The 25573-nt window shown below is 39.8% G+C and overlaps 3 protein-coding genes across 3 annotated transcripts; 2 read left to right on the top strand and 1 right to left on the bottom strand.

Annotated features, from left to right (window-relative positions):
- Nucleotides 1–3776: 3776 nt before the first annotated feature.
- On the bottom strand, nucleotides 3777–5177 carry LOC134883264 (olfactory receptor class A-like protein 1). The gene is made up of 2 exons (XM_063911559.1): nucleotides 5032–5177; nucleotides 3777–4940 (listed from the first exon to the last, which is right to left on the bottom strand). Exon 2 carries the CDS (start codon nucleotides 4936–4938, stop codon nucleotides 3982–3984), a length of 957 nt encoding a protein of 318 aa, XP_063767629.1. The 5' UTR covers nucleotides 4939–4940; nucleotides 5032–5177; the 3' UTR covers nucleotides 3777–3981.
- Nucleotides 5178–9205: 4028 nt separating this feature from the next.
- LOC134883276 (olfactory receptor class A-like protein 1) lies at nucleotides 9206–10147 on the top strand. Its single transcript, XM_063911576.1, has one exon. It carries the CDS (start codon nucleotides 9206–9208, stop codon nucleotides 10145–10147), a length of 942 nt encoding a protein of 313 aa, XP_063767646.1.
- Nucleotides 10148–11115: 968 nt separating this feature from the next.
- phtf1 (putative homeodomain transcription factor 1) lies at nucleotides 11116–25511 on the top strand. The gene is made up of 17 exons (XM_063911575.1): nucleotides 11116–11629; nucleotides 12450–12575; nucleotides 13873–13929; nucleotides 14026–14095; nucleotides 15753–15911; nucleotides 17153–17333; nucleotides 17583–17691; nucleotides 18246–18437; nucleotides 18527–18772; nucleotides 18992–19120; nucleotides 20265–20534; nucleotides 21379–21510; nucleotides 21804–21890; nucleotides 23102–23257; nucleotides 23432–23527; nucleotides 24102–24227; nucleotides 24735–25511. The coding sequence occupies exons 2-17, from the start codon at nucleotides 12546–12548 to the stop codon at nucleotides 24753–24755; spliced, it is 2061 nt and encodes a 686-aa protein (XP_063767645.1). The 5' UTR covers nucleotides 11116–11629; nucleotides 12450–12545; the 3' UTR covers nucleotides 24756–25511.
- The last annotated feature ends 62 nt before the right edge of the window (nucleotides 25512–25573 follow it).

The raw sequence follows: 25573 nt of genomic DNA, 5'->3' as shown, positions 1-25573 counted from the left end.
ATGTCTTTCAAGTCTTGGCACATTAGTGCATATCTTACCTGAGAATGGTGGAGTTGCAGCAAGCTTTTGCCCTGGGGCCTCAGAGCCTTCCACCCCACCCCCACCCTCCTTCAGTGTGGTCCATGTCCTCACTGGTACACTGAGAATGGGCGTAATCTGCCATACAGTTTCCCTGTCAGGGATTATGCAGACATTGTAAAGGTAGTTTCACTGCTCATGTTTATTTTGACAGCCTTTTTGTCCTTTGTGAAAAATACAGCTCTTTTCCCAGCCTTAATTTCATATCTTCTCTCTTATGAGTTGACTTACTGAATTAAAAGAGGCTGTTTCTTGTAATGTTTCTATAATATACAAAGAGTGGATAACATTTCAATTAATAGTTTGACAATGTGGAGAAAATGATTTATTTGTGTTGGTCTCTTGCTGAGAGTAAGATGGGGAGATCAATACAGCTTGTCTTTTCAGTAAATATGAGGCTACAGCCGGCAGTGTTTTAGCTCAGAAATTGGAAAGAGGGGGAAACAGTTAGCCTGGCTCATTATATTTTTACACTTCCGTTCTTTGTAGATCAAAGATATGACATTTTAATTAGTGAACTTTAGAGCCTTGCTACCTTTGGACAGACTCAGTCTAGCTTTGGCTAAATAGAGAGTAATATTGATCTTCTCATCTCTCAGAAATAAAAAAGAAAGTATTTCCAAATATGTCAAACTATCCCTTTAATATGTTGCCACTAGATTGTCTAGTAAAATCAGGCTGTCAGAGCTATAAAGTCAGGCGTTAAACCACGGAGCCTGCCGATTTATGTGGATATTAAACTAGCATTTCACAGCCGTTCCTACAAAATGGGAATTAATCAGGATAAATCAAGAAGTAAAGTGTTCGTCCTGGCAATAACGGCAAAGTTTCACCTTAACTCTGTAAGACTTATTCTCACCATCCTGAATACAGAACTCCTTGCTTACATGCAGCGCAGCATTCCAGGCAAGCTGAAACACGACCGTGCATGTTCCCTGTCTGAGGGAATCAGTTAAACTGGGCGGATGCAAGAAATGGGGTCACACACATACAATCTGTAACTAGGAGTGCAAAAAATAAAAAATAAATATAGTCTTAAACTCAGGTCACCTCATGGCAGGTATTCTGAGGTAAAGTTTAGATCAAGTTTCTTTTACATAATTCAAAATAAAGTCGCCAAATGGACTGCACTGAAATAAAACTACTTCCACCATGTGCAATATTTTTACAATCAGTCTTGCTCTTCAGAAAAAAAGAGCCAATTTAGATAAAAGCATAGTTTTTTCTAGCCTTTCTCCATCAGTAGCTTCACTCAAACAGGGAATAAATACTCTAAACAACAAGCCTGAAGAAACATCCCTTTGATGGAAAGGCAAAGACGGTATCAGCAAACCTAAAAAGGGTTTCTGTCATTTCCATAAAATGTAGGTTTTGAAAGTACCCCAGGATGTGTTTATTACTGATGCATTTTCACCACAGTAATAAGCCCCAAAGTTTCCAGTTGCTACAGTCAGCCAGAACTTCTCTTAATAAAAAACATCAGAGAGATTTTATTGGATTAATAACAAGAATAACTTTCAAGGTGAATGGATTAAATTGATAAATCAGACGTAAACAGGTTCACGCTGGTTTCAAAATGCTTTTATGTATCATTATAAAATGATTTAGTATTGAATTGGGAGGCTAATGCTTTCTTAAATTGTGCTTGTTGACACTATTTGCATGTATTACAATATTAGTCGTAATTTTTCTCCTGTATTAGTTCACATTTCTGCATGTTGCACACCGGAATTGTGGTGATTCACATCACAATGTTCCGTAAAAGGTTTTTTTTATGTGGGGGAGGAGAGGGTTTTTACCATTCAGTTCCTAAAGAGGGCTATATTAGGGTGTGGACTGGATTCAAGGCAGAAAGGAGGCGGGGTCCAACTCTACTGCTGCATCGCTATTGGTGGACGCGGGGGACAAAAATGCCTGTACCTGGTGCAGGTAAACAGACTGACATCAGACACAGCAGGGATGGATCGGTTGGCGGGAATTACTGAACCCCTTCAACTTCATTTAACCAACAATTCAGGAAGGCTTGACAGTTTTTTTGGGTGGCTTTTGCACAGGTTTGTGTTGTATCCTCTACTTAATACAGAAACAATTGAGAAAAGGTTAGCATTTGTAGGTTAAAATCTTTGTTGAATGTCAGCATTGGTGCTTTATTGTCAAATTTTTCCTTATAGCTTTTGCATTTTGCCTCGTAAAGCAGTTGAGTTAGCAGTCAGAGAGCAGTTAACACCAAAGTGCATTTATCAGCTTCAGTTCTGTCGTAGGTGCAGATTTACGTCTTGTGAGGGAGAGATGAGAGCCTAAGGTTGTTTGTGATTTGAGAGTGAGGCAGTAATAGAGGGTTACATTTGAGTGAGTTTGGTCTGTACATGTTTTACAGCAACCCTGCATTCATCGAGGCTCAAAACACTCCAGAATGATGGGAAACAGTGGGAAACAGGTCCTGTCTTGTGCAGGGAGAGGCCAGCCTGGCACACCCTTCACTCACGCACACATAAAAAGAGACGCGAACATACACACAACCTGTTTTTCATGTATTTGATCCTTTTAACTAATCTCAAATGTATTTCCCAACAGAAACTAAAATGACATCGTTGAAGGCCTGGCTAGCATCAGCCGTGTCAACGATGTCACTCCCAGAGACTCCGCACCGGAGGCTCCAGCCCGCTCGCTGCTCTAATGAAACCATTCATGTATTCTATCCTTCATTCCACCGGAGTCTGTGTAAAGTGCAAATCAGATTTCTGTGGTTTGAAGAGTAAAACACATGGAATTTGTCACCTGGAGAAAGCTTTCCTAATAATTAAGCCATATTAAAGAGGGTTTTATTGGTTTCAACTTTTAAAATAAAGGTGTATATGACAGAAAATCAACATCCTTGTATGTCCTTTGATATCTTTTTGTGTCACCCTGGTGTTAAATGCCACAGTTCTGCACAAGCAAGGGGACTTCTCCTACTCCTCCCTACCTGCATTGCGACAGCAGTTGAAAAGCGCTGCACTGATTGCACTTTGGAGTTATTGCAGGATCACAGAGTGCTGGCAGCCCCACTTTATGTATTTTGGACTGTCACTCACTGGGGTTGTTATGTCCTCACCCTGTCTCCCTGCCCTTGCTTCTCCAAGACATGGCAATTACATAATCACTCCTAAATTCCCACATTGCCACATCCACTGCAAACTTCTTCAGGGTTTGTGCAAAGACATAGTTTTGTGACCCTTAGGTGTTGTCTTCCTATAACTACACCCAAAGAGCTCAGACATACATTGTCAGAATTGTATTGAATGAATAATTTTAGGTAATGAACATCTTTTTTGACTATAAGGAATATAGTTTTCCCATCAGGTTCTTAACCAATTCTCTGTTGGACAATTAACCTGCCTCATTAGTATTAGCAGATTCCATTCAAAGCCCCAATTACAGCTAAATGGGCAGCTGGAAGTCATTTGACAGCTACATTGAGCTTTGCGTCACCCAGCTATAATTCTTCCAGCCAATTAAGAAGGATAGAACATAATGAATAAACAAACAAAGACACACAGTGCCATAATTTATACAGACCTGTATTGAGCAACAGTGTTGTTATGACAGTTTTCTTCCTTAATTATAGACAGTGAGACAATAGACCCCCCCCCCCCCCTGCCCACAGGTACACGTTCTCATTCGGAGATACATGTGATAATTCTCATCAGTTATTTAACATCATATCTGGAAAGTCTCATGAGCAAGAAATATATTTTTATAAAAGCTTCTCAGCTATGAATCATAACCACACAGGGAAGATAGAACTCCCGCCATTGTTATCACAAACATGTTACACAAAGGCACAATGACACACTTAAAGACTTATCCTCATCATGTTGGCCCCATCATGTTCTGCTGACCTGCCCGTAATCCCAGCATGCATCACATATTAGTAAGACTTGTGTCTTTCTCATGAACAGGCTTATCCTGCACTATACACCTCAACCTGCCATTCACCTTCCTGTTAGAGGCAATAATGACCATGGGGCTTAGCGCTGCGTAGAGTGAGGAGAAGAATATGCGCAGGTCAGAGATCAGTGAGGAAGGCATGGTCTCCCTCACACTGAGAGTATACACCCAAAGTCCATTATCCACCCCATAAAGAACCACATACAAGCTCACAAGGGCTACCACAACTTTGGCAGCTCTTTGCTCGGCACCACCCCCACCACCACTGCTGCTGCGGAGCCCCTTCACCTGCTGGCTGTGCTTGTAAAGAAAGACTAGGATAATCAGACTGGCTAAAGTCATGAGGGCCATGGGAACCACATCCCGGACCACCTGAGCTATCCCGTTTGCTTCTTTGGACAACTTTGAAGGAAAACTTACATAGCAGAATTGTATGTTGATGCCATGGATTGTTGGGCTGGACTCATTTTTGGTGCCAAATGAGAAGAGTATGGATGCTGAGCTCATGCAGATGTTGAGCACCCAGAGGAAAAGGAATATAAAGCCCAAATAGCGGGCCAACAAGGTGCGGATGGAAGCCCAGCGAGAGCCGGGAGGGGTAATGCTCAGGCACTGGTAGGTACTCAGGAGGAAGGTGATCCAGATTGAGAGTGAACGGGATGTTCTGTACACGAAGATGACAGATTTGCAGCCTAGGTCTCCAAAAATGCTGGTCAGGCTGAAGGAGGCCAGGGTCTCCAGCAGACAGCGAACACCCACCACCAGCAGGTTGACGCAGGCCAGGTGCAGGACGATGGCATCAGCTGGGAGGAGGCGGTTCTCCTGGTAAAGCAAGAGAAGGAATGCCAGGATGACGCTAGCATTACCTGGGACTCCCACAACGGTGAGGGACAAGTAGAGCACCCCTCGGACCAACTCCTCTGATGGCATTCCTGTAGGAATAGAACAGAGTACAATAAACCAAGTGTACTGTATTTAAAAAAATATCAGAACAAACTCATTGCAGAAGTTTAAACCGCCTACCTGAGAACAGTCAAAGCTAAGAACATCTGAAGTGGACCTAGTCCCTGAACCCTCACTCCTGAAGTAGTTGGGTTGTTTGTGCTCTTATACTTACAAACAGCTAACAGTTGTTGGATCTGTTTTTCATGCTCCATTGACTTCTCTTCTCTCAGCGTCCAATTACTTGAGATCAATTCAGATGACTGCTTTTGTCCCCTCGATGGATTTCAGACAGACAGGATAACACAGAGGAAGCTGTGTTTGGATTCATTAACAGAAAGCCAACCAGTGGACAGAGAAACTGGTGTTAATGAGCGGATAATATCCATTAGCCACATGTTTAGATTAAAACACTTTCTCAGTGTCACTGTTTAACCGAGTGTAGACTATTGAATACTGTTTTTAATCACTGATTCTATATTTAGTTTTCCGTTTTAGACCCTTTATATTGCTTTTGTATTTTTAATTCCTACAATTAATTATAAAAGCCACTACCTATTAAAAAAGACCTTCCTTGTGTTGCTTAGTCAAACACCAACACCACAGTGTCCTCCAGTGGAGAGAGATGAAACAAAGTTAAAGCCAGAGGACGTTCCAAGCTTGGTCTGCATGATAGATCACCCACAATTTCATTTAAAAAGCATCCCTGGCATCGATTTATGTTTGTTTAATCCATCCAAAGCAATTAAAGTTCCAAAAAATGAAATTATATATAAACTGTGAAGATGTTGTAAAGGGCAAATAAGTGTGGATGTCCCACGGCAGGCAATTGATTGTGAATATTAAGCCATTTTTCACAAGTGCATTATAAGACATGACCTCCAAATAATAAATACAAGTATAATAATTAATAAGGTTACTGGGGGGGGGGGTGAACTCCCTCTGAAGGGAACTTGGGGATTTTAGCCTTTGCAGACCGTTTACATGCACACAAACCTATATAACACACTACAGGAAAGGGTCAACCCCAAAAGCATAAAAAGGCCCCTTAAAAAGATACACTGCCCTTAACAAAATTCATCTTTTCACTGTTTTGTACTTAAGAAGAGGATCCACCTCCTTTGTCTTCCACTGTATTGTCCTTGCAAATACATATTGAAACACAATTTGCATACAGACTTGAAGGTGCATAAAACACAATAAAATAAATGGATGCGTACGGACAAAACAAAGAGGAGACTGCCGACAGGAACCTAAACTGTGATGATCTCAGCAGATTCGATGTGACAGGTGAAAGCACTCAGTGGAATGAAAATACATTTTAAGGATTAGTTTGTGTTTTTCATTATGCTCGATTGAGTCATTTTACTGAAAAAAGATAGAGAACATATCGAGAAATATATCAAGGGTTGTGACAGGTTGCTGTTGCCACCTTCCCCTTAAATGCAGACACAGAGTCTAAGGGCCATCAATATCAGATGGAGGACTGCTAAGCCAAAAGTCTTTTAAACCACATTTCTGCTGTGGGACAGATTAACTGGCACAGTAAGGGGTGCACTCAATATTCCCAAACCAAAGCTGTTGCCTTCCCCAGCATACTTAAAGGTGCAAAAGTTGAAAAAGTACTAAACTAACTTTAATTGTATTAAAACTTTAACACTGATTTTACATCAGCACATAATGATGCAAGAGAATGCCAGTTGCCAAGTAAATGATCTAAAACTCCGCTATCAAAATGCCATTTGAGCACAGTCTATAATTTGAGAAGAATCTTACTAACACCTTACCAGGAAATATCAGAGATCAACCCAGGCGACCTTATGAAACGGCAGCTAAAGACTCATCTTTTTAGATTAGCATTTTATTAGCGACACCCTCCTTTTAAATGGAGTTTCAATTTGTATTATTTACTTAATTTGAATTTTTAAGGTTTTATAGGTTTTAACTTATATTATTTCACCGTTGTATTTGCGACATTTCTTTTTAAGTTGGTCTTTTAATCTTTTAATCATTTAACCTTTATTGTAATTATCAATGAGTTTACATTATTATTATTTTATTTTATTATGTATATATGTTTTTTAATCTATTTTATAGGTTTGTAGATTTTGTTGTATCAATTAATTTAGTCATTTGTCTTCCTTTAACTCCTTGGGCAAGACGATGTGTCACACACTGTATTAATACATGCAGAGACAAACACAAGACATATTTGTTGACAGGAACTGTATTAAAATGTGTGCTCGTATGCTTCACCTCTAAGGATGATATTGTAACTGAATTACTTCATAAAATGTTTAAATCAAATTAGTGCAACGGGAGAAAACTATTTACATCATCCATAAAAAAGGAAATGTAATTTCATGTCAGGAGGGAAAAAGCCCAGATTTTGCAGCGTACTTTGCATGATGCAATTCCCTGAGAAGGACATGCTTGAACTTGCCATTTTAATTAGCTCTTTGAACATGTAAACATGTAATGAAAAAACACACAGGGAAATAACACATCCTATGATGGGTTATCCACAGCCCCCTCCCAAGAGAAGACAGGCTCCTAAAACAACAATGTTTCAGCACACAGACCCAGTCCCAATTTGCAACAGAGAAAACAGAAGAATAAAACGAACCAGTCGGTTACAGCGCTTTCAATGAAGACACATCTGCAATTAGCAGTTCATGGGGCTGTAAATGCGTGATACGAATAGCAAACTTCTGTTGTAGCATATGTCAGTGAGGAACATAAATGAATAACAGCGACTCGTCCCTGTGCCCCCAATTAGTACAGACACGCATTGTTATATGGCTAATTGTCTTGTTCCTCGGTGTCTTTTAACATGCTCCCAGGACATGCAGGAGGAGAGCAGCGCAAACTGAAGCAACAGCTGTGCTTGTAAAAGCCTCTTGATAGCTCATTCAAGGCATCATCAGGCTGCTTCAGCATCAACAATAACCGCACATAGTTGTCTCTACAGGGATGGTTTAACTTTTTTTCAAGTCAGCTGGGAAATAGTATTATAATGTTTGACTGACAGTCTCTGTCTATGGACACTGACGTGAGGAAGTTAAGTACAGGAAAAGACCACTCAAGTTTAGAATTAACAAACGATGTTATAAATACAACCTAAGGCAGCTCAATTAACTAATTTGATAATGAAAAAAATGTCCAACACTAAAACCTAAACTAATCTGGAATCAGAGGTGGGAGAAGTACTCAGATCATGTACTTAAAGTAAAAGTAGAAGTAACACAGTGTATGAATTGTAGTGGAGTAGAAGTACAATGTATCGAAATATTGAAAAACTCAAGTAAAGAACAAGTACCTCAAAATTGTACTTCAGTACAACACTTGAGTAAATGTACTTAGTTACTTTACACCACTCTCTGAGATGCTTTGTTGATATTACACTACTGTATCTTATTCCAAACCAGAAATGTAATCACATTTTATCCTGGTTTTTTCTCTCTCATTGTGATGAGAATTTCACATTAAAACTTAAATGATAGACTCTTTTTTGAAGTATGTTTTAAAACATTGCAAACATTAACATAAGTACATTACGTTGTGTTGTAATTATTCCTAATGTGCTTAATGTAAACTTAAAGACTCTTTTCTAGTATCTATTGGAAGTTTCTGGGGGAATTTATGGAGTAGTTGTTGTCAAAAGAAAAACTGTATGGCTGCTGTAGTCTTGCAGAAACAAAGCCCAAAGAAATGGCCACCAAGGACACCCACTGAAAAACATGTTCTTAAAGATTGTTTTTCTCTGTCCAGCAAGTAAGATATGAACAATGGGAATAATTACAGAAAGCAAAAACTGCTTCAATGTTCATATGGGACTATTGTTTTAATCCAGAATTAAAACTGTGTGTGTACCCTTCAGCCGTACAAATTCCCTCTATAGTGCTTTGTCCTCTGAGATCACTCAAGTCAGATTTATTTTTGTTGCTTTCATTTTCCAAACTGTGGGCTGAAATGTGCAACGGTGGCCAATGATCTCAAGGGGCATCGGAGACTATAAATGGCAATTTCACAGGCAATTCAATATTTATTGCACAGCAGGCTTTTCTATTCATCTGAAACTTGAGGTGAGCTTAATTTTCACTAACAACATTTGACAGTAACATGATTGTATCAAGTTTGGTTGTATTATGTATATGTTGGTATAGTTGTCAACCCAATGTGTAGTTTGGTAGCATGGACGATGTTTTTAGTGTATTCATAACAGTTTCTGTGTCTGCTTTTAGGCACTGTTGTCATGGATCTGTGTGTGACCATCAAAGGGGTCTCCTTCCTCTTGCAAACAGGAATGGGCATCTTTGGGAACTCTGTGGTCCTACTGGCTTATGCTAACATAATTTGCACCGAGCCCAAGGTTCTTCCTGTAGACCTGATTCTGTGCCACCTGGCCTTCGCCAACCTGATGCTGCTGCTGACCCGCTGCATCCCCCAGACTATGACTGTGTTTGGGCTGAAGGACCTGCTGAATGACCCCGGCTGTAAGGTGGTTATCTACGCCTACCGCATTGGCCGGGCTTTGTCAGTCTGCATCACCTGCATGCTCAGTGTGTTTCAGGCGGTCACTATCGCCCCCGCTGGACCCCGTTTGTCCAGATTGAAGCCTGCACTTCCTTCCCTGGTCCTCCCTACATTTGCAGTACTGTGGTTCCTCAACATGGCCATATGCATCGCAGCCCCTTTCTTCTCTATGGCCCCACGTAATGGCACGGTCCCTGCCTTTACTCTTAACCTAGGCTTCTGTCATGTGGACTTCAGAGACAACCTGTCCTATGTGATAAATGGTGTGGCTGTCTCTGTGAGGGATTTTGCCTTTGTCGCCCTGATGCTGGGCTCAAGTGGTTACATCTTGCTGCTTCTCCACCGCCACAGCCGCAAGGTGAGAGGGATGCGTCGCTCTCATGGTGGAGGGGCAGAGACCAGGGCGGCTAAAACGGTGGTCACCCTGGTGGTTCTGTATGTGTTCTTTTTCGGCATTGATAACGTGATCTGGATCTACATGCTGACGGTTGCGAAGGTTTCACCAGTGGTGGCTGATATGAGGGTGTTCTTCTCCTCCTGCTACGCCTCTCTCAGCCCCTACTTCATCATTTCCTCCAACAAGAAGGTCAAGGCGAAGATCGTGTGTGCAGCAGAGCAAGATCAGCCGTCAGCAGAGACTCAGGAATCAAGTGACAAATGACACCCGTTCTTATTCTTGACAGGCTGTTGACAAACAAGACAAGGTTGTTTTCTCGGACCTTATCATTTTCACCTCTTCTGCACAGATGACAGTCATTTAGCTGAACAATGGACTCTTTAGAAAGTAGTACAAATAGTGCCTTGTAATGGTGGTACAGCACAGAGTCTTCTCTTGTGTTGTGTATATTTTGACCCTAATTATACAGGTGTCTGAAGAGGCTATGTGGTTTGCGGTCATTTTATGCCAGAAAACTAACACGTCATTGTCATTAGAGCTGAAACCATTAGTCAATGGTTCGATTAATTATTTATTAATTGGAACCTCAATTTGGTTTATTAACCGTTTATTTGTTCATACATTTTTGAAGCATATGCAAAACACCCCTTTGCTTTTACATGTGAAGATGTTCTGCTTGTTTTGGTATTTTGTGATCTTACACTGATTATATTTGGGATTGTGTTACATTCATAAGCAATTTAAACAGACAACCCTTAGACAACATTAAAGACAGTTATGTCTTCTAAACTGTTTTGTAATTTCACATGGTTACTTTTAATACCAAGTTCAGATATGTTCAGAATCTATACATTGTACTGGTTAAGGCCAGAATCCATCATTTAAAGGAATAAGATTTCGAATGATGATATAACATAATTGTATTCATGGCACGAGTATAGGGAGGATTTTAAATTGAAATGTGGGAAAATACCTTTTTCTTGTGGCTATTAAAATACATTTCAGTGCAGTATTTAAAAAAATAGTGGTCCTGAATCTGAAGGTATGAGTAGTGAAATGTTGTGGACCAAACGGTCAATTGAGAAATCAATCGTTACAATTATGTTAAAAGATGCGTTTACCGTTGATGCGCTCTGATTGGTTGAAATGTTAGGAACAGATTCAGGTTGTGTGGGTAGTTTTTGACCATAAATGCGCATTTAAGGCAGCCCATTCCTCAATGTGCTTGCGACTCGCCCCATCAGTCTAACTTGTATTTAAAAATGTAGCTGTAGATCAGACGTTGTGGAATAAACGATGCAATAGTAGCGATTTATTGTCTCAATCTTACCCACGGAAAAGGATTCAGATAAGAGAGAGCAATCTCCGCCTGAGAGACAGTACTCAAGGAATTCAATCTCCACACAAGCACAACAAACCCCGGAAAAGGGAAGCGGAACACGGAGCCTAATGCTAAGCTAAAAAGTAACAAAAAGTTAAGTTAGTGAGGTATATAGTTCCTGGAATAAACGTATCGGGATTGAAGTACATGCGTGTGAAGGAAACACTTTGGAAATGAATCATTCTGAAGTCATTTATTGCGTCGAAGAGTGTCAGTTGGGGTAAACGCGCAGCTAGGAGCTAGCTCAGTTTGACAACAAGACGCTGCTTTGATCCTGACACTGAAGTATTTAACGACCAGTATGTGATGATTATTAAAGGTGTCTTTCAGTTAGTGGCAGATCAACCCGTACTGTTTCATCTTAGGTAAGTGTTTTTAGCCTCTTGCTAACGGGCAGCTTTTGTTAGCTAACATTAACTTGTTTACAACGTTAGTTGAACAGATGTCTGCTGCATCACGAAACTTACTGTAGCTAATGAACCGCTCCACATCTACAGCTAACGCTTTGATTACTGTTGTTTTCATTGTATTGCTTTTATGCGTTGCTGGACGGAGTACTCATAATTAACTTAAGTAAAGGTAGAAATGTCACAGTGTAGAAATAATGCAAACGTAAAGCACTACACATCTAAATGTAGCCTTCATGAGTATCAGCATTTAATATACTTTGCATTGCATTGCATAATGATATATATGAATGTATTATCATAGGCGATGCAATAATGTGCAAGCATTATTATTGTTTTAATTGGTAAATGTTGCTTAAAAACTTGTTGTTTATTTGGATGTATTTTTCTTTTTTTAGCTAGTTATTCTTACTGGTCAACTACATCAGACTTGTGTAATTGTTTTGTTGAATATACTTGAATCTGTAGTAATAGCTTATATCTGATGTTATAAAACAAATATAAAGTACAATATTTTCCTCTGAAATGTAGAAGAGTAGAATTATAAATTAGTATACATTTATAAAATAATCAAAGAAAGCACTAAAACCTTAGGGACTGCAGAGGAAAATCAGCCACTAAATCTGGCAAATGAACATGTCTGATGAGAGTGCTCATGTTTACTAATGTGCATTGTCCCTTCTTAATTAAATTAATACATGTACAATAAAGGACACCACTTCATAATAAATGTACTTAGCAACATGCTAAATGTGTCTATATCCCTTTTTATGTCTAGTGAACAAATCTGGATTTCTGCCCAGTTGTCTCTGTTTCCTGCACTCTTTGTGAAATGACCTGACTGCGAATTCACTGGTTCCAGAATCCGATCACAATGGCCAGAATAGCCTGGTATCAAGAGAAGGTAAACCAAATATGTTGTTGTGAAAGGCCTTTTTGGAAAGTGTACATTTAATATATCCAATAAACAGGTTTCAAAGACAAGTAAATTAGGGGTTTTGTTGTAAAGAAAAGAAAGTACTGAAAAAAGACATGTTTTTTTTTAAAGGCAATATTTATATCAATAAAGGCAAATGATCCCAGATTAACCAAGCATACACAAGTCTAAGACTAGGACTTTTAATTGAGTGTGTTTTATTGACAGAGACAATGCTGTCTCTACAAAAACACCTTTTTTTTTACCTGCATACCATTCCTGTTTTGTTTGACTGTGTACAAACCAAATGAAGTTGGAAAAAAACAGGTGGGACCTGTCACAGGTTACAATATGTTGATACATGTAGGAGGATATTTACTTAGGCTGCCAGAAGCCCACAATGCTGCACACTACTCATTTTAAGAGCTCCGCTTCATTTAACCTGATTTGCATGAACTGTGAACAACATCTGACGCCATTTCAGACATGTGTTTGCATGTCTTCAACAGCAGTGGAGTGCAACAGAAAGTGTTGCTCCTGAACTTCTAATCTTCTAATATAAAAAATCCCATCCTCTCTATGCTTCATTATGTTAGTGGTTCGTGTAGTTTTTTTAAGAAGAAGATGACCCTTTATTTATCCCCAAGGGGGTATTCAGTTTTTCAGTCTGTTTGTTGAATACACACAGGAAAAACAAACACATAGGAATGCACAGTACAAATACACACATGCACAAATGCATTTTATAAAGGAGTGGCAGAGCGAAGAGGCTGCTAAGTTGTCCCGTGCCAGGGAGGGTTGGGGTGCCTTGCTCGAGGACACCTTGGTAGTGACCAGAGGGTGAACTGGCACCTCTCCAGCTACCACTCAACATTGTTGAACTGGCGACCTTTCTGTTGATAGGCTAAGTCCATACAGACTGAGCTCATGCCTGCTGTTTTATAGTCATACTTGTGATAAAAAGTACATTTGTTTAATAATTTTTATTTAAATTGTTTTATTTCAATAACCAGTTCATTTACAACAGGTTTTACATACCTTTACCCCAATTCATCAACAGGCTGCCTCTGATTTCCCTCAGTTTCTACAGAAACTTGTTAACGAGCATTCTGTTTTATGGTCCTTTTCACTTTAATAATTTGCAAGCCCATTTTCTAATGGGGAGACTTTTTCATACACTTTAATGGGGAAGAACCTTGGTGACATAAATATGGACAACCTCAATTTGACTGAGATGTGAAAATTTGAACTCAAATTATTGATAAATGTTGTGTTGTTGCTACAGATCGGGGCCTATGATCAACAAGTCTGGGAGAAATCTCTGGAGCAGACTGATCTAAATGTAAGACAACTAAAAATCTTGGTAAATAAATAAAACTTTGTCTGTCTATCTTCGGCATTCCCACTAAATGGAAAATACCACTTTTCATTCATCTAGGGTTTGGACAGCAAACCAAGGAAGACGGGTCACATCAAACCAGACCTCATTGATGTCGACTTAGTAAGAGGTGAGGATCGATGAAGACTCGTTATATATCTATTTTATAGCAGATTTATTTACAACATGTGTATGTAGAGAGTTGCACACTGATAAATACATTTGCTGCTTCCCCTGTTTACACATATCCACATTAACCTATTAAGTAATTTCTGCCTATGTTCTGCTTCTCTCTCTTTCTGTAACTTCTGTTTCTCTTAACTTCTGTTTAATTTTGTCATGTCTAGCTTTAAGCCCTCTAATGATAGAGGAATAACAAATAGCAACAAAACACACATGATGTCTATAAAGATATCTTACAAGGTTTTTGAGACAGATGTTGGGTATTTTGGCATTACCTCTTAATCAGATCTCCTTCTAAGCTGTTTTGTGTGCTGGCAAACTTTCTGACTGTCGAGCCCCTCAATTATATGGCTTCATATGGGGTGCCATCCGGATATCTTCTTACCCACTTAGGAACCCCTTTTTAAATCTCTTAAAAATACATTACTTGTTCCCTGGCGGTGTAGGTCGATTTGGGGTTATTGTTTCATTTATATGTGGTCATCTGCATTTATTGTGGTGCCGTGATGGAGGGTTTTACTCAAATTCACGATTACATGGCGCACTCATTGTCTTGGTTTTGAGGAATACAGGGGTCAGTTGGGGTCGCCTTTGAGAATATACAGCAAATCATGATGTTTTCGACCCATGTTCAACATCAGATAAGTATTTCTGGGTTCTATTGTATCAAATCTCCATTTCCCTCCAACACACCAATTGATGTTTACCAAAAAGGTCATTTGTTTCCACTGCCATTGGGACATTTTCTCAATCCTTTTTCCGTGATCTCAATGTTGTCCTCTAGCACAACATTCGAGCGGCGTCTTTTACATGTTTGACTTGCTTAAGCATTACACGACAAAAAGCGGCATTTAAGTCACTGGCGCCGTTTATGTGTTTGTACTATGGTACAGTTACGTTATGTGCCCAGCCTCATAATAACTAGTCCCCCTGGAGAGTTCTTGGGATTTTTTGCTCACCGTTTTTTGTGATCAATTTTTGACCCCAGGAGCGGTAGCTCTGCGTGGAGGTCCCTGAGGGCAGTAGCGATGGTTTGTGTCTTCCATTTCTATTCTCTGGGCCTCACAGGTGATTTCGTCACACAAGCTGCTTACCTATTGGCAGATTCAGTTTCCCAGCCTGGTGCAGGTCTACAATTTTGTCTTGGTCTCCTTTGACAGCTCTTTGGTCTTGGCCATAGTGGAGTTTGGAGTATGACTGTTTGAGGTTGTGGACAGGTGTCTTTTATACTGATAACGAGTTCAAAAAGGTGCCATTAATACAGGTAACGAGTGGAGGACAGAGGAGCCTCTTAAAGAAGAAGTTACAGGTCTGTGAGAGCCAGAAATCTTGCTTGTTTGTTATTGACCAAATACTTATTTTACCGAGGAATTTATAATTAATTCATTAAAAATCCTACAATGTGATTTCCTGGATTTTTTTTTTCTCATTTTGTCTCTCATAGTTGAAGTATACCTATGATAAAAATTACAGGCCTCTCTCATCTTTTTAAATGGGAGAACTTGCACAATTGGTGGCTGACTAAATACTTTTTTGCCCCACTGTATCTATCTTAAATGGTTTCCATGAAGCTTTGTTAGAGACTTTCTTATTTCTCCCTTTAGGATCAACTTTCAGCAAAGCTAAACCAGACCGGCCCTGGACAGCTCTGACTCGGAAGGGTCTGGTCAGAGTGCTGCTGTTCCCGTTCTTCTTCCAGTGGTGGATCCAGGTCACCTCCAAGTCCATCTCATCCTGTATCCTCGTGCTCTACTTCATGCAAGGTTCGCTCAATCAAATTTTATTCATAATGGGGCTATGATTTCTCAGTCAACTGGACTGCATTTGGATATGAATTCAATCATTGACATAATGACAAGAACCAGAGTACTAATTACATGACATCACATTTTAAACTGACTCATAGTGGGTTGTCTTGACACTTAACGTATTTTTGAAAGATTTCAGTCCTGCTCGTTTTATTACTAAAGATATACTTAAAATGTCCCTTGATGTTGGAGAAGATGTTGAGTATAATACTAATCTTTAACCTCTTTGTAATAATACATTAACTCTCTCCAATTCTAGCTGTCTTAGTTGTTTGCTGTAAATACTTTCTGTTTACTGTCTGGGCCCCTATTTATAGAGCTTCAGATATTTGGGGTGTCCCATTCCACATATCTTCATTATCTCCATTCTTATGTTAAAAAGACACAATCCCTTCCTTAATCTCTTTGATAAAAATAAATTATACATATGTTTCTCTTGAATAAACGGTGTAGGATCCAGATTTGGGGTTTATGTGTTTCTATTTATTATGTGGTCATTTCTGCATATTATTGGTGGTGGGCGTGCACTGGAGTTTTTGGCAGAGTTAGTGGTTGTTTAACCTGGCTGCACTCATGTGCTCAGTGTGATTTTGTATGGAAAGAGAGGGGGTGAGTTGGGAGGCGAAACTTTCTATTGACCGCAATTTATACAGAAATCCTGCAATGTTTTCGACCGCTATGTTCTAAACCATCAGTGACTAAAGCTAATTTTCTTGTGCGTGTCAAAGTGTTTATCATCCCGTATTTAGCCCCTCACTGCCACTTTCAATTGGACTGCCTATAGCCACAACAAATGGTGCCAAGCTCAAATAAGTTGACCAACTTGCATTGGGTAATGGTTGTAACTTACAAAGGCTCCTGTTTATTGCAACAGTGACTCTTGAGTGTGTGTTGTTCCTAAGCCACAACATTGCTGCAGCTGCAGTAATCTTTTTCAATGTTTTCCTTTGACTTTGCTAAGCCATTAAAACACAAACACGGTCATTAAAGCACAAAATGAGCAGCCTGTTTTTGATATGTAGTTAATTCAGTATCTCCATTGGTCACAGTTTGCACAGTTATGTGCAACACTAACCATAATAACTATCACACCTGAGCAACAAAGAAAGACCTCATTAGTAAGCATGAATTCTGTTATAATAGCCCCTCTAAGGGACCGTTTTGTTTGCTGATGCCAAATGTTTTGCTACCCTCAGTGGCAGCGGTGCTGCTGTACGTGGAGGTCCCTGGGGCCAGTGCCAGCGAGGTGTTTGGCCCCATGTGTCTGATGCTGCTGCTGGGCACTGTGCACTGCCAGATTGTGTCGACTGAGTCCAGCCGGTGGCCCTCGGGCAGTCCAGCTGCCAGCTGCACCACCAGCCCCGCTCGCAGACGGAGGTGATCTACTCATTGTTAGGCACTGCACACTCATCTGCCTTTACAAACACACCTTCACCTCTTGGCACATACATAAACTCCCACATTATTCACAAACATAGACCCAAAGACCTAAAACCTAGAGTTATTCTGTTCAGTAAAGCCTCTCCTAAACTTTTTTCACTCCTGTGGGTTTAGCTCATTTTGTAATGGCTGCTGTATCTACAATTTCTTGTCTTCGACTGAAATGTTTATTCTGTCTCCTGCAAGGCCAAGGAAGAGCAGAGTGCTGAAAAAATCTGAGGAGAAGAATGACAGCGCAGACAGAGAGCAGCAGCTTGAAGAAAGCCAGCGGTTATACAGGAACGAAGAGAGAAGGGTACAGTCACTTACCGAACTACTCAATCTCAGAACTGTGGCATAAAGTAAAGAAGAAAATAACTTGTGAATCAAAGTTAAACAAATAAGAAAAACACCAAATACATGCAGGTGGGCTGTATTCAAACTCTGGGTTTAATACAATTTTGAATGTTGTTACCTCATGGCTAATATCAGCATCAAAATATGATCTTTTTGTTTTGTTGCTGTCTCAAAATGTGAAGAGAGGCAGATTGGGTTAAACCTGAAACACTAGTGATAAAGATAAAACCTGTATGTATAATGAAGTCGATGACCTTTGACTGACTAAATCTTTTAATAAATATGAAAACATGAAGTTGTTTTATCAACTCCTGGGCTATTATATTGGCGTTCATCACACTGTCAGATGGTTTTGTTATTTTATTAATTTCCTTTGGTAAGGATTGTGTTTCAGAGCTGCTAGATGCCTTGTTTTGAACGACATAGCATATTATTCTTATGGCCTAATTCAAATTTATGCATGTTTTGTAATACCTTCCTAAGATGTTTGTGTGTCTTTATATTCTTTCACAGACCACAAGAAAGTCGGGGTTTGGTGCATCCGAGGAGCTCTCCAGTGAGGAAGAGGAGGGGGTTCAACCGGTGGAAATAATTCTACCAGCACCTCGTCAAGAGAGACACCCTGCGTCAACATGGCCGCCATCTGCAACAGGGTCCTCTGTTAGAAGGAGGAGTCTAAAGTCTACACCCACATTAAGACCTCAGGTGAGATGTGTGTTTTGTTTATCGAACAAGAGCTTGAGATTGATAACCGTTAGGCAGGATTTAAATAATTATTTCATCTACTGGTACAGGAAGTGGGCGGGGCTTCCGTCAAGGTGAAGCCTCGAGAGGTGGATCGCCTCAGGCCGAGCGTGGGCTCTCGTCCTGCCTCCGACACCGATGACACGCTGTGGGAGGAGCTTCTCCAGGGGCCTGACTCCGCCTCTACGGGGAGCAGCGACAGTGAGGTGAACGGGAGGTTCAACACCGGCCTGGCGCTCCCCCAAACCACCACTATGAGCAGTGACGATGAGAGCCTTCAGCAGGGAATCACCGGAGTAAGATCAAAAAAATCCTAAATAAAATAATTTTACTGCATTTGTGTTGTTTCAAAAGTTATGGTTAATTTTAAGATATTTCAAAATGTTATGACTAGTCCCAGTAAATGAGAATACCATTTAGCGTTAGAACCAATACAGAACACAACACTGCAGCATTATTGATGCATTTAAGAGCAGCAGTAAACTAAAGGTTGTTTATTGTGCCTGTGATTTCAGAACCAGCTGTCCTGGCTGCAGGCGTGTCACCCATCCAAGGACCGTGTCAGTGCCATAATATGGGAGCAGGGCGAGTGTAAGAAAGCAGACATGTCAGTATTGGAGATCAGTGGGATCATCCTCACACGGGTACACATTATCCTCTTTATGTTTGTAATATATGTGGTTAAGGGTTGCTCGGAGTTACAAACCCTAAAACAGCATGTGCAGTTTTGGGCTGTGTGACCTGTTCCAATATCACAATATTTCTGATTAAATACCTGGCCTTCAAGATTGTGACGGTATCTTAGGGTTGACTTTTTTTGAAATATAATCATTAGGTATGTGGTTATAATGTCTAAGTGGGTAAAGGCAAATAGTATCTAAAACCATCTGTCACTTATTTGTAGTGCATCCTTTAAAACAAGTATAAAGTCACTTAGTGCAGTATTACGATATCTAGTCTCATATCATATCATACCCATATATATTATATATACTGCCTAGCCCTAGTGATGCATAATACAGGTGTTCAAAGTCAAGAACCAGGACTGTGTGCCTTTTCAAAAGGATAGTTTGCGTTTTTAAAGTGCGGTTAGAGGAGCTACTTATCCATAGGGAGTGTTTACCTTCTGTACGGAGCAGTAGAACTGAATTGTGTTAGCCACCTGTAGGAGGCTAACCTATAAAAATCAATATCAAGAGTGTGTGAAATATTTAGAATATGTTCTCGGCTTTACCTTGCTGTCAGACAGCCATTTTCACAGGGGAACTGAAGCTTTTATTTATGACCTTTTTGCAAACCACCAGACTCCTCTGACAGAATCAATCATTTTAACTTGCAGAATGAGGATGCTTCAACCCCTGCCTTGAACACTTCGGTTGTTTATGTTATTGCGTGACTTTGGTGATTCCTAAGCCTTTAAAACACCAAATTAGCGCAATGACATCTTACACCTTATGTTTGTCACCCACACAGCCATATATGTGACAAGAAATATTAAATTAAAAGTGCAGTCATCTTGAGGAGTGCAATAAAGATGTAGCTAGAATAACAATGAACATTTTACCTGATTACCAATAGGAAAACATTTGAAAATTGCAACATCTAGCTGTCAGACATTGATCTTAAATCACTTTTAGGCATTACATACAGGCTGTGTTAATGTAATTACAATATTAATCAATATGTCCTGACTGACTAATTGTCGTGATACACTGTTTTGCTTTTATTAGCAGACAAATGTTGCCCATAACAAGATGTCTGCTGTGTCTCCCTCTTGTTTCTTCCCAGGTGAAGTTGGTGGAGCAGGGTGTGGGTTACCTCATGCTTGGTGGGCTGATGACCGCCACCCTGGCTCTGCTTCCCTTTGCCTTCCACCTGGCTCAGCGTTTGGATGTGTCAAAACTCAGCTCCCTTTCACCGAAGGAGCTAGTGGAAATGGCGCTGGGGCAGCACGGTGTCCATGCCTACACCTTTTTCCTCATCACAACGGTGCAGAGAGTCTGCCTCATAGCACTGTTCTTCTTCATGATGTGTGTGGCTGAGAGAACGTACAAACAGGTGACCGCTGAAGTATTTTTATATATTTGTTTAGAATTTTCAGCTATGTCTTTCCACTATGTTATGTGTAGCTGAATATTATTGGTGGTAGAATCAACCCAACTGTGTCATTTCTGTATCCCAGAGTCAAAACTAAAAGAAAATGTTGCTCCTGAAGCTGCTCTAAAAGGTGCAACATAGCTTTATCAATGCAACTTTAAATCTTTTTGAAACTCTGTATGAAGAATATTTTTGATTTTTAATGAGCTATTATTTCTCATATAAACATCTACGAGTCTTTTTATAAATCTTACAAAAACTCCCCTATAACCTCAGCTCTTTTTTCATAATAACCACACATTTCTAAAGTTCTTCAGTATTAAATGTATTTATTTAATGGCCGCTCTTACAACCATGGTAACAGTGCAAACAGGAACTGCTAACGGCTATATTGGCATGTCTTCCATGTTCCAAATTCAGCAAAATGCCTAAAAATGTTGACCAAAGATAAGAGCTCAAGGTGAAGCCTCCAGCTAACTAAATAACTACAAATATTAAACTTCTTAATGGGACCCAGAGCATGAGAGGAACTATTCCCAACCTCTACTTATTAATGAAAACAGAAGATTTGAATAGAGTGATATAGAGCACTATAAATTTCCTTTTTTCACATTTATAAATGATGCTTAGACTATCCAATCAACATGGCTCTTTCACTCTGACAAGCCATTTCGTTAACAAATGTCTCCCTCTAGTGGTGTTAAGAAACATTTAAACAGAATCACCTTTCTCGACTCTTTGCAGAACTGCTTAACTGTCTGTGCTTTGCATCTCTGACGATCTGTTTCCCTTTTCCCCGTTACAGAGACTCTTGTTCGCCAAGTACTTCAGCCACCTGACTTCAGCTCGCAAGGCGAAGAAATCAGAGATCCCTCACTTCAGGCTGAAGAAAGTCCAGAACATAAAGATGTGGTTGTCACTACGCTCTTTTCTCAGGGTGTGTATTCTGTTGCTTTAACACTCCCGCTGTTCTTTTATGAGTGTACATGGTTTCACCACAAGAGGGTTTCAATGGACTAGTCCTTGTGTGTTTTGGTGTGTTCATAATGCTGCTACTTATTTGCATTTTTTTCCTAACTATGTAATTGTACTTTTTTGATTTTCTTTTTTTTTTAAGTTTGATCCCTCTTCATTTAATATGTTAGCATACTTGTTGTGTTTGCCTTTTTATCTGCACTGTTCCCTACTGTGAGATGAATAAAATATTTCTGAGTTCTGATTTTATTGCAGAGACGAGGGCCGCAGCGCTCCGTTGACGTCATCGTCTCCACTATCTTCCTTTTGGCACTTTCCATTTCCTTCATCATTTGTGCCCAGGTCAGGTCATCTTATTTATCTGCTTAGAGATCACACATTTAATAACCTTGTTCAAATAGTCCTCCATAGAGACAAATTACCAGGCAGCCACAAAAGATGCAACCATCTAACCATATTACCTGATGAGGAGATAAGAAGTATGTGATACACTCTGCTTAACAACAGCACTCCTGTTTGTTATCCTGTCTCATAAGTGCTGGAACGAGCTCTCCATTGATATCAGGAAAGCTTAATGTTGTACTTAAAAGTCTCCTATTATGCTATATTTTAACAATATATTGTAGGGCAATATCTATACAATGCATACATATATGAAGTGTTTTGCTCAAAATACCAAACAGATCACCCATTGTAGCATGCCTCATCCCCCTCTATTTCAGCCCTGTTCCTGAAGTGCTGATTCTGTGACTGTAGCTTTAAATCTGAGCTGACCTGAAGCTGGCCACGCCCCTTTGGAGGGCATGATCTCTTTGTCTGAAGAGAGAAGTTTCTAACGGAGATACTTGGCTAAATGCTGCCGTGATTAAACCCCATATGATGTTCCAAACCACATCAAGCATTATTTCTGAAACACTTCTCAGTGTTTACCACTAGAACAGAGACATTATATGTACTATATATACAACAACTCTTAAGTCCCTCCTGCAGACATCCTGTTGAATACACAGAGCTGCCTACTCGAGGGGATTCAGCTCGCAAATGTATATGGGGGACGATAGGTTTGGACGTGTCACGTGGGCGGGATGTTGCCAGGGGTTCAATGTAAAGCCAGCCCACATTTCCGATATGACATATCGGCAGCAATCTGGATCAGCTCGTTTTTACCCCCATTTTTAGAGATGTGGGTAAGGAGGAAAAGAGAGAGGGTTGTATTTCCAGAAACTTTGTGAGTCTCCTTACACACCGGGGACACATATTTATGTATAAAAGACAGCAAGAAGTGCATTTTGCATAATAGGGGACCTTTAAATGGTCAGTTCATTTGAAGCTAATGCACCAGCAGCTACAATGGTTTGGCTTATTGAAGCAAATGTACCTGCATGTTTCTTGCTGTTCTGATTATGTATCTTTTTGGCATATTGCACTTATTGTAAGTCCATTTAGATTTAAGTGTCAGCTAAAAACAATGTCATGTCATGACGCTGTTAAATTGGATGTGCTAAGGGGCTACAAGCATGAACACTGTTGTTTGTTTTGTTGCCCTTCTTTAGCTTCTGCACAACCACCAGACATTCCTAGATTCCCTGACAAACTGGGAGCTGATGGTGTGGGCCTCCTCCCTCATCCTCTTTCTGTTACGGCTGGCAACGCTCGGCTCAGAGACAAACTGCAAATACAGCAACTCCTCAGTGCTGCTCACTGAGCAGGTGAGAATATGTGTCAAAGAGGAAAGCACATGGAGTTGCAGGTTATTTCTCAGTGTGTTCAGCCCTGTACGGCAATAGCTGGTTTATAGTTGCAAAATAATTCAGTTAAGTTTGAATAAATTGCCATGACTTTATTGTATTATTTATATTATGTGAAACTATTCTTGGTTGCAGATCAATTTGTATCTCAAGATGGAGAAAAAACCCAATAAGAAAGAAGAACTCAACATTGTGAACAACGTTTTGAAACTAGCTACAAAACTGATGAAGGTAAGCAATTTAAGCTTCTAATTTACCATCAGAGGGGTTTTGTTTGATTCTAATCCGGTCAAAGTAAGATTAAAGCAGCGCTTCTAGAGTTTTACAATATTTTTCCCCCTGACATTTTCAACCAAATATTTAAATAATGACATTGCACTGATACACTGTCTCAGACCACTATTAATACTTGACTGCATTCTACAGCTGCACACTGCATTTACAAGCATGTTTTAAGCTAGGTAAAGTTGGTTGGTTTAAAATGTGTTTTTTAGAAAATGATGGCTGACATTGCCCAAAAGTTGTGACACAAAATGACTTGTTTGCAATAAAAAGATTGTCAAAAAAATATATATAATTCCTCATCCTGTTGACTATGTGCATAAAACAGTTTCTTCCACTGACAGTTGATGTTTGTTAGTTAAACATTTTCATTAATCGGTGTCCAGTCATCTCTCTTCTCACACTTTATGATTAACAACTTAAACGTCCCTTAGTATTACACCCTAATAACATCCATAATTAATTCTAGCTTTGACTAATTTTGTAAAGTTGTATAACAGTGTATTCCCTCCCTCCTCCTCAGGAGCTGGATACACCTTTCAGACTGCTGGGTCTGACTGTGAACCCTCTGATCTATAACATCACCAGAGTGGTCATCCTGTCCGCTGTGTCTGCTGTGGTCAGCGACCTGCTCGGCTTCAACATCAGAGTGAGAGTCTTTCTGCTGAAAATGAAATTACATCTCATTAGTTTCTCTGATAAAGATGCACATAGATTAACTATTACTAGTAAAATTGAGATTATTCAACTAAATTTTACACATAGAGTTCAATTCACTCGCACAGAAAGCTCTATTAAGCCTTTAATACAGGCTGTATTGTCAATTCTGTGGCTTTTAACATCAATATTTGTCTTGTACTTGAAGACTGCAAACAAAGAGTCAGTCATCAGTCAGTAGTCCCTCTATTGTGAATATCCTTAATTTATGCAATTGCTGTTACAAAAAGCTAAAGGGGCTGATTTTCCTTTTGTATTAAATGATGTGTACAACTCTCCTGTGTATGTGTGAACAGTATGTAGCTAGAGCCCAGAGGCTGTTAGCTTAGCATAGCATAAAAACTTGAAGTAGGGGAAAATAGCGTGTGTCTGTGGGTGTGGGTGGGTGTTATTTTAGATTTCTTTAACAAAAGTTTTATATCCTGTGTTTCATTTCCAGCTGTGGAAAATCAAGCCTTAATGTGAAAACAGCAAACCACTAACCGTCGGACACTGGAGACCAGAAAACTCCTTCTGTCTGCAGTTACAGCGTCTCATCTATACAAAAAAGTGCAAATCTACTGACTGTTTTTCATTGTCTGTGCCTTCCAGCAGAAATGTCTGTCTCTTGAGTTTCATAGGTCATTCCCAAGCCTGAGATGCTCTGACAATTGCTTACACACAATTACTGGCGGCTCAGCTGGTGTCCATCTGCCACGCCACTAAACCAGTGCCTAACTTCTGACCCCTTGATTTCAGAGTGTTGCTAAATATGGGGGTGATTTTGAGGTCTGCGATTATTTTAGGTCACCGTTAGGCCACCATGGCATCCAGATGTGTTTACGCACAATGAAATGTACAGACCTTGAGGGGATAGTTTATAGTCTTATTCACTGATGTTTTCCCATCAGTATATTAGTTAAACTAACTGTAAATCAAGCTATGTGCTATCTAAAGCCACTTAATCAAAAGGGGCTGCAAGCTTAATTAAATGAATTTTCGTAGGACTTTGATTTTTGTACTATTTAAAGAGGAAACTTTGTGATTGTAAGGGGGCTTTATTTATTTGGGGGTCTATTTTAGCACTTAAACTTGTAATGGTACCTGTAAATAATGACCACTATCTGTCTTTTGTGTCGAGGACCATTGTCAAATGAAATAACTATGCCAAGTTTGTATAGTTATGCTTAAAGAAAATACTTGATAGAGGTGAATAAATGTTTTTATCTACCTATCAGTCGTGTAATGTTTTCTTTTAACATGTCGGCTTCTACAAAAAAAACCTACGTATGTTTTGTT

The sequence above is a fragment of the Eleginops maclovinus genome, chromosome 20 (genome assembly GCF_036324505.1).
Source record: "Eleginops maclovinus isolate JMC-PN-2008 ecotype Puerto Natales chromosome 20, JC_Emac_rtc_rv5, whole genome shotgun sequence".
Taxonomy (NCBI): domain Eukaryota; kingdom Metazoa; phylum Chordata; class Actinopteri; order Perciformes; family Eleginopidae; genus Eleginops; species Eleginops maclovinus.
The sequence above is the reverse complement of the archived record's forward strand: the minus strand, read 5'-3'. Positions and strand labels throughout refer to the sequence as shown.

Bases quoted from the DNA above. Each gene is read 5' to 3' on its own strand.
- phtf1 (XM_063911575.1), top strand. From the start codon at position 12,546: ATGGCCAGAATAGCCTGGTATCAAGAGAAG. The intron at 14,096-15,752 runs GTGAGGATCGAT...TTCTCCCTTTAG, and splicing joins TGATGTCGACTTAGTAAGAG to GATCAACTTTCAGCAAAGCT. The intron at 15,912-17,152 runs GTTCGCTCAATC...TGCTACCCTCAG, and splicing joins CGTGCTCTACTTCATGCAAG to TGGCAGCGGTGCTGCTGTAC.
- LOC134883264 (XM_063911559.1), bottom strand. From the start codon at position 4,938: ATGCCATCAGAGGAGTTGGTCCGAGGGGTGCTCTACTTGTCCCTCACC.
- LOC134883276 (XM_063911576.1), top strand. From the start codon at position 9,206: ATGGATCTGTGTGTGACCATCAAAGGGGTCTCCTTCCTCTTGCAAACA.